The following is a 9,616-nucleotide window of genomic DNA, read 5'->3' on the forward strand; positions in this document are numbered from 1 at the left end:
TTGTGTCATATGATGTGGGTGATAAGGTGGAACAACTATTTTAAGTTTGAATCAAATCCATTCAGTAATAACTGAGTTAAGAGTGAAAGTACATCAAGACTTTAACCTGAAATTATAAGTAAGAAGGGGGATAATTCATGAAATAATGGTGCAAGAGTTATGGCCCTTGTGTCATATGATGTGAGTGATGATGTTGAACAACTATTTTAAGTTTGAATCAAATACATTTAATAATAACTGAGATAAAGTGAAAGTGCACCAAAACTTTAACCTGAAATTCTAAGTAAAAAGGGGGGATAATTCATGAAATACTGGTGCAAGAGTAACGGCCCTTATGTCATATGATGTAGGTGATGATGTTGAACAACTATTTTAACTCTGAATCAAATCCGATTTAGTAATAACTGAGATAAAGTGAAAGAACACAAAACTTTAACCTGAAATTCTGAGTAAAAAGGGGGATAATTCGTGTTAAAGTTTAACCAAAGTGCGGAAGCGGAAAGACGCAGACGCCGGGTCAAGTAGGATAGCTCTCCATACTTCGTATAGTAGAGCTAAAAAACAACACAATTTTCATTAAATATTTATATTTCTATTCAATAAATACATTCATTAATACACTAAAATACAAGAAAATAAATAACATGCACAGTACCTGCACATTTCCCAGTAAAATGAACATATAAAAAACATGAAATACATGTGCAAACATTAAATGGAGCATGAAAATGAGATGAAAAGTGTTCACATGTAGACAGATGCCATTTAGGCGCACACTTCACAAAAAAAATCAAGAACTGTCACTAACGCATCAAAAACTTGACCATAAAGATTACAGAAACAGAAAACATTCAATACCTTTTTCTTCAGTACCTCAGTCTGTATAGATATTAAACAGTATGTGTGCAGATTTCTAACCAAAACTAAATACAGTGTATCAGTGTAAATACAGTGTGGACGCAGTGGTCGAGAGGGCTAAGACCCTTTCCTACTGAGGTTCAAGGCCCCTGGTTCGAATCCTGGCTACTCCCATTGCAGTGTGTCCTTGGGCAAGGCACTTTATCATGATTGCCTCAGTCGACCTAGCTGTAAATGGGTAACAGCAAATTGCTGGAGGTAAGGTATAATTGGTTTTAACTGTTCTTAAAACTGGGTCGCTCAAAAGCTCTACAGAGCTATGTTAATTGTTTCACAAAGTGGCAGTAAATAAAATTTACCTTAACCTTTATCAAATTTTTTTAACATTTTTATTATGGCGATACAGATGACTGAGGTCTGTTGCAACTGAATTTGCTTGCAACAAAAAATACACTTAACAGATGTTCTTTAACGCAAGAATTGATATAATGCAAATATCTTTACAGCTAGAGACAATATAATTTTTTTAATTTGGCATATGTTTAGAAATAAATGTTGGTAATTGTTTTAAATATCAGAACCCAAATCACACAAAATCTAATCATTTCATTTCTGCCCATTTTTGAAAAGTAAAAAAAAAAAGTAGGTATTTATTTATCTCATTTTTTAAACGAAAGAACTTACTAGCAACTAAAATCATATCAAAAACATAAATTCATCATTTTTCTGCCCAAAGATAGAAATATTTATTATATTTTTGCATGGTATTTGAGCCATTAGTAGTGAAAATTCTACATCAAGTACATTTTTATGTCCATGATTAGTCCACCCTGTGTTGCAAGAAAAAGTTAAAAGGGTTTTCAATGTTGTTTTTTAAGAAAAACTTCCGTAAGAAGTTTCTTTTATCCAAATTTTGTGATCCTATCAGTAAAATGGACATATAAAGCATCATATGGTCCTATGCATAAACATAAAAACATCAAATTTAACAGAACATTCAGTTCTCACACACTGTAATGACAGAAAAAAACTTACATAAAATATTACTAAGTATGAAGTTCAAATCCCAACTAAACAAACTGAAAACGTAAGGAAGTTAAGTTTCTTAACAGTATAAAAACACAATCATACTTTGGGATAAACTAAACAATCAAGGTCACATGGAATTTTCAATTTTAGCACACTTGTGTTATGCATCAGGTATGTTTATGTGAAAAATTTGTTCCTGGTCCAAACAGCAACAGCCTTCAAAAAAATCTTTATATTCAGTACTACAGCATCAATAAACATGTGTTTTCATAACAGGTCTGCAACAGATCCATAGTCAGTCATATTGGCCGAAGGCCTCAGGCCAATACCATAGATAAAAGATCTGTAACTGGGCCATTGCGAAATCAAGAGAAATATAATGCTGTACTGTGAGCAATGCGAGAAAACAACCTAATGCCCAGTTATGACTGACCAGTCAAATAAAGTGCATGCTGGCATAACAATACATGAACTGGAATGCTTGTAACAGAGCCTATTTAATCATGTAATAATACTTTTCTCTGGCAAGTGGAATAACTCCGATGCAGGCATGCAGTATCACTGGCTGAATGTACGTTTGGCAATGAAATGATGCTTGAAAAATATGGCAAAAATTTATGGTTTTAATCAAAACCACAAAACATTAAAGTCAGAGACAAGGTTTGTGTTGAAAGTTCTGGCCCGAACTGTAAAATTTATCATAAAAGTAAATGCACATGCTCCAGCCGTTTGGTACAGCATGTAACCCTCAGGAGACTCAGCTCTATAGATTGTCCCTCATAATTCTATCCAGTCTGTACTCAGTCATTATCACAGTTTCACTTTGTTTGTGTCAATGCATTTGACAACCTGAAAATAAGTATTGAAAAATCTTTGAATGTTTCTTGAGCTTTAAGATCACATTAACACATGATAACTGTCCAGCTTTTAATGGTGGAGAAGATTTCAGTGCCTTCAAATTCTTGTGTAGCTGACAAAGTAGTCAATAATTTTAACCATTTTCTAAACCAAATAGGCTTAACAATAAATATTAAACATGGACAAAATGTATTCGATTTCAGACAATATATCAACAAATGTCTAATAGAATTTTATGTAAATGTAGAGAAATGAGGAATTAATCAAGAACACCAGAAGATCACAGTTTATCAACACAGGCAAATATTGTCTTCTCATAATGCAAACTGTCAACAAGGGTTTCCAACTCAAAAGTAAAGAACATGTGAATTTGGCTATTCTAAACTATTCTCAATGACTCTGTCTGTGAAAAAAAAAATGTTATGTACTTCCATCTACAGTTTAATTTTTGTTTCCATCATAGAGAAGTTAGCTGGACAGGAAAACAATATTACTCTATAATCAATTAGTTTTCAGGGCAACAAACATAGTGGATTAAATTTGACAACTGATATTTTTGTACGAATTTTGTGGATTTAAACTTCACCCTGCTTAATTTCGATTGATGTCACCTTCAATCGGTGAGTCCATTAACTTTAAAAGTTGCTTACCAAAAAGATACTGACTGAATGGCGAACTGTAAATTCATGATCTATATGGTCGCAAGGCAGAATCATCATGTCTAGCAGATAAGGGTTGACATAAATGATAGGAATTTATTATCTGTAGATTAATTCACGATGATTTAACCATGAAAGCCAGGAAAATTTGTTCCAAAAAAATATTAATGATTTCACAAATACTTACCATTCCATAGCTTCATCTAATCCAGTTCCTTTAATTGCAGACGTCTTGTGTATTTGATATTGATGTGATTTAATTTGGGTAAGACCTAATGCATTAGCAACCTCAGACACTGTCATTGCACCTTCAATATCCTGCTTGTTGGCAAACACACACAAAACAGCTTTCTTCAATTCATCCTCCTAAAATAGAAGTCAAATGTACTGAATCGTATTATTCTGACTTCAGTGCTAGCAAAAAGTTTATATAAATTATGTGCCTAGTACTGAAGTAATGACGCCTTTTTTGACTGCACCACTTCAAAACAGCAGAGAAAAAATAAGGTTATATACTAAATCAAAGTGTTTTTAATTTACTGAGCCGAAGTCTTTCAGTTTGATTATCACCATGACCATGACCTTTGACCTTATCCTGAAAGCAATACAGCTCATCTACTGTTCGTTTGTTTTGGGTTTATTGCAGTTTTTCAACAGAATTTCAGTTATGTAATGACAGGGAGTTAACCTAACCAGTGTTCCTGGATTCTGTATCAATACAAACCTGTTCCCCGCAAGTAACTGCCAACTTCCCCACATGAATCATAGGTGGAGGACGACTGATTTCAGAATCAAATTGTCAGGTAGAACATATGCCTCGCACAGGGCTAAAACTCACAACCCCGAGATCCGTAAATCTGCGATCTCCCTATTGAGCTAAGCTGCCATAGACAATCATCCTAATGAAACCATGAAATCTGACAACAGAAGGTGAACACATTCTTTTGTGACAAAAAGTGGAAACCATTTTCAGTCTAGAGGTCTCTGTTCTATCAACCTTTGACCTGCGGATTCCCCAAACAAGAGGGATCAACTACTGACAAAACAAAATTTGTGCAGGGCAGAATCATGCGATCTGTGAGATATGATATTTAATAACAAGTGTTTAGTCATCACAAGACACGATGGCCTCAGCAAAAAAATCCTCCAAGCAACGGTGGAAGGAGGGCGCAGACGCGGAAGGCAACGGAAAAGCTGGTCAGACAACATCAAGGAGTGGACATCACTGAAGATGCCTGACCTCCTTACACATGAAGCAGACCAGCTTGGAGAAGAATGTCAGCTTCTTCGGCGACAGACTCCCACCTACGATGAAGACTTCATCAAGGGACGAGTAAGAGTAAGTAAGTTTAGTCATTATAGCATAAAGCACATTACCTCCAACATTGAGAAAAGTTCCTGTTTAGAAATTCCAATTCTATCTCTGTCCATACTGTCAACTACATAGATGATAGCATCTGTATTGGAGTAGTAACATCTCCAGTATGGTCTGTAATACAACACATTTATTCATAGAGAAATTGAAAATCAGTTTCTTGTGTAAGAAACACTGATAGTAACCAGTAACAACAACACTGCGGGGAATCACATGATCAAAATAATCTCTAAACCAAAATAAATTTATGAATATTAAATGTCGGATAATATTGAAGAAACTTTTGCTGTAAATCTAAGATACAGCCTATCATACACCAACATACATGTATCCTAAAACTACATAGATTTCAATCACAATCACCTTCTGGTTATCTGGAACACTTCAAGAAACTGATACTTCTTATTTTCCTTAGTGTTTGTAATTACAGGATATCTATCATTATTGTCAACTCCATGATAATTTAACAATCTTCATCAGTCATATGATAGGCTATGTTTAAATTTAATATCTTATCAAGACAGGAAATCTATTCATGTTCTTCAAAATATAACTTTGGTTTAGAGATTATTTTGATCATGTGATTCCCCACAGTGAACAAATATATATAGGTTTAAGCCTGTATTCATAAATGCATATATTCAACTTCGCAATGGTTAAACTGAACTGTTGAAACAAGAACATTTTCAATGTTGTAAAAAGGAAGCACTGTCCCATAACAAAAGCAACAACAATAGAAATCCTATTTCTTATTTTTATATATGGGACTATACTACAATATAGCATATATCCAACATGTTAGTACTAAGGAATAAGATGTTAAAACAAAGGAACTAGGATTGGGAGTTATAAAACACAGTTAAACACTGATCACTCTAGGATGCGGAAGGATGAAAAATGCTTGAGAATGCCGAGATTCCAGCACTCAGAAGATATAAAATATAAAGGAACTGCCTGGAACACATGAAATGCTACAGTGAGCTTGTGTGCTGTAAACCTTTGTTGTTTTATCAAGCAGTGTTTCACTGCAATTTATATTTACCTGATGCTTGTCTGACCACCCAAATCCCAAACTTGAAACTTCAGATTTTTATACTGCACTGTTTCAACATTGAATCCAATAGCTGAAAAAATGAAATATAAAAGTTTGTTGTATATCCAATCATGAAAATTCTACTTTATTCATTTTCAAAGACAACTGATATGTAAGTATATGACCAATCCTACTTTATTCGTTTTCAATGACAACTGATATGTAAGTATATGACCAATCCTACTTTATTCGTTTTCAAAGACAACTGATATGTAATTATATGACCAATCCTACTTTATTCGTTTTCAAAGACAACTGATATGTAAGTATATGACCAATCCTACTTTATTCGTTTTCAAAGACAACTGATATGTAAGTATACGACCAATCCTACTTTATTTGTTTTCAAAGACAATTGATATGTAAGTATATGACCAATCCTACTTTATTCGTTTTCAAAGACAACATATGTAAGTATATGACCAATCCTACTTTATTCGTTTTCAATGACAACTGATATGTAAGTATATGACCAATCCTACTTTATTAGTTTTCAAAGACAACTTATATGTAAGTATATGACCTCCACAAATTCAGTAATTAACCAAAATAGTTTTGAACACAATGACAACTAGAACATCAGTACTCCGAGGACTGCACCAAATCAAACACTTTTAACGAATGATTGTTGTCCACATATAAAAGTCTATTATGTACAGTTAAAAACTAGGACACTGGTGCAACTGCTAACTGTCAGTACAATCATACTGTCTTGTTGACAATACATGCAAGACTAAGTATTCTTGCCTCCCTAGCAGGGAAAAAAAGCATACATTTGTTCGAGCATATGCTAGGGATAAATTTCCTGTCTTTCCCTTGGGAAAAACCTTGTCTGCACTTAAGTGACATCACATAGTACATGTACTGGCACTATTATGACATCATAAACTATAACAAGAGGGTGATGATGACCCTGGATCACTCAGCTGATTAATATGAGATAAACCTATGCATAAACAGTCTACCTCTAATTATTAGCACTATGAAGATTCAGTTAGACATAATTCAACTTCATGTATATAAATGATCATCCTTAAACCAAAGGTACATGTGTAGGACATCTCAAAATTCCAACATCTGATTGGTGTTTCTGAACACAAAATTGAAATTGACCAATGGCAAGCCTGAATTCTGAGACTGGTTTCAAAATTTAGTTTTATTAATCTTTGTCCCTGAAATAACTTACTTGGAATGGTTGTTACAACTTCTCCTACTTGCAGCCTATACAGAATTGTTGTTTTGCCGGCCCCATCCAAACCAAGAATCAAAATTCTCCTTTCTTTGCTGCCAAACAATCCAGAAAAGTAACTTAAAAGTCCTCCTGAAAAAATAGGAAAAGTACAAAACCACTGTAATACCTTACTTCAAGGCAGTTCTGTACGTAAAAGACAATTTTTATGCAAGGTTTTACGCCCGGGTGCAATGTTTACAAATAAATGTCTTGACTTTTTATGTAATTTTGCCCTTTCCCCTATAAATATGACACTTTTCTGCATGTTATACGTGTCTGTTTGTGTAGTTGTGCCTATTTATCAAAATTAATGGTTCTATTTCAACTACCCACATTTTTTATAAACATACAGGTATTTTAATACTGAATGGCCTAACTCAGTATATTGCAAAAGAATCACAAACAAGCTCGTAATCAAACCTGATCAAAATATTCGCTAAATTGTGTTTTTAAAGTCATAATTGTCCTCTGGCTGAGAGACAAAGTCAAAGTAATACTGGATCAAAACATGAATATATTTCTGAGGGGTCGATATGTTTTGGGGCTGAAATGTTTTTGGAGGAAATCCAAATTTTGGGGTCGAAGTGTCTTGTGGTCAAATAGTCTCAATTTTTCCACTGCAAGGCAGACAATTCGCTCAGATCTAACCTCGAAGCGAAATGCAAGTCACCAGATTTTCTTTGATACCCTCCTGCTAATTACTGCTATCCAGACTGTTGACAATTGGCACAGTGTCAAAATGAGTGTTGAATACACAAACACACACTGATAACATAATAGCTCTTTGGTTGGACTTGGCACAGACACTTGAGGTGTGGAATCCGCCCCCCCCCCCCCACCCCTCAATACTAATTTAATCGTCCATGCAGTAATTACAATGATCTCTGCCTGGTCCAGAGCACAAAGCAGCCACTGCAAACTCCGCCTTTGATTATCAGGTGAAATAGCTTCTGACAGGCTAGTTCTTATGTGTTGTTGGTAAGCTACGCGTCCTACAACTTTTTTACGCATTCCACCACATTCCCTGGGAATCGCGGTTGGAATATTTTGGTGTCCTTTTCCAAGATCAGGTCAGAGAGATGGCCTGTTTGCACCAGGCTGTTTCATTTGAACCAGGCTGGTCCAACTGACCCATAGCAAGACATGTACACATAGGTCTAATGAACTATATTTGTCATAAATATCAAAATATGCGCTTAGAAACACATTCGTAATCTTGTTTTGGCATGAACGCTTACTTCTGAGCATGCACTTCGTGCTCAGACAAACTATATAAGCTGCCTTGACTAGATTTTTGCCGCAGAACAAATAGAATATGGAACAGATTCGGAACTGTCAGTAAAGCAGGAGTTATATTTGCATTGTATTTACAGTAATTTTCAACTTTTATACATTATTTTGCTACGTTTCATCAGTTTGCTGCCATTTTGCAATTTTCCTAGCTGTATCATGATCATGTGACTGAAAGTAGCCATTTGATGCTGGCGGAAGAAGGGAGATTACTAAAATAGTATAAAGGGAGATAAATGTTGCCATATTTTAGTTACGGATGCAAAGGGATATGACTATGAAGTTGCATTTCAAATCAATGGAAGTCAGTATGTTTTTTTTCCTCCTTTATCTCTCGGATTTTACAAATGAACAAAATAAAGATTTTCCAACAGTTACATTATTTTATTTCAAGAATTTTGTAAAATCTATGGTGACAAAAGTGTACAAAATAACGTACCTGTTTGCAAAGTGATTCGCAGGTTGTTGTAAGTGTCAAATTTATTGAAATGTAGTCGCATTGCATAAGTAAAAGTTCAGTAAACCATAAAATGTCCTATCCTCGATGCGAATATCCACACAATGATTGTTAGTCCTCTTCTAAAACCAAAAAACCGTGCACCTCATGATTTATGGCCTATGTATACATGTCTTATTAAGGGTCAACTGAACTAGCCTGGTTCAAAAAGGCCATCTCTCTGACCTGAATATATGTACAAATATTTTTAGTGTCTGGATCTGGATATACAATAATGATTATGAAAATATATACAGGTGCGTAGTAGCTGGGGCTGGAGCGGATAGGGAATTGCTCTAGACCCCAAGTGTCTGTGGTAAGCTACGCGTCCTACAACTTTTTTACGCATTCCACCACATTCCCTGGGAATTGCGGTTGGAATATTTTGGTGTCCCTTTCCAAGATCAGGTCAGAGAGATGGCCTGTTTGCACCAGACTAGGGGTCGAAGTGGCTTAATTTCTCATATAGGGTTCAGATATTATCTGGAATAGCCCATTTTTCTATCTTGTTCAAATTTTTCGCGGAGGATTTCATTCGTTTAAGGAAATATCTGACTGTCAAACATAAAATCATTAAAATTTAGACAAACTTACCCATATTAAATGGATACACCAAAGAAAAGAATGAAGAAATTCTATTTGTTGTGATGACAAATATTACCAACGTGTACTGTAGCAATGCGCCTGCGCATACATTTGGAAAGTAGTTTCGAACTAAATATTAAAG

The 9,616-nt window shown here is 34.9% G+C and overlaps 1 protein-coding gene across 2 annotated transcripts; it reads right to left on the reverse strand.

The window, feature by feature from the left end:
* Positions 1 to 570: 570 nt before the first annotated feature.
* On the reverse strand, positions 571 to 9,609 carry LOC123537510 (ADP-ribosylation factor-like protein 1). 2 transcript variants are annotated; one of them, XM_053527962.1, is made up of 7 exons: positions 9,484 to 9,553; positions 8,833 to 8,972; positions 7,059 to 7,193; positions 5,822 to 5,903; positions 4,782 to 4,893; positions 3,592 to 3,770; positions 571 to 2,736 (listed from the first exon to the last, which is right to left on the reverse strand). In XM_053527962.1, the coding sequence occupies exons 2-7, from the start codon at positions 8,891 to 8,893 to the stop codon at positions 2,706 to 2,708; spliced, it is 600 nt and encodes a 199-aa protein (XP_053383937.1). In that variant the 5' UTR covers positions 8,894 to 8,972; positions 9,484 to 9,553; the 3' UTR covers positions 571 to 2,705. The 2 variants fall into 2 exon arrangements, with proteins under 2 accessions (XP_053383937.1, XP_045177184.1); XM_045321249.2 differs by lacking the exon at positions 8,833 to 8,972 and having other exon boundaries at positions 9,484 to 9,609.
* Positions 9,610 to 9,616: the final 7 nt, after the last annotated feature.

The sequence above is a fragment of the Mercenaria mercenaria genome, chromosome 17 (assembly GCF_021730395.1).
Source record: "Mercenaria mercenaria strain notata chromosome 17, MADL_Memer_1, whole genome shotgun sequence".
Taxonomy (NCBI): Eukaryota; Metazoa; Mollusca; class Bivalvia; order Venerida; family Veneridae; genus Mercenaria; species Mercenaria mercenaria.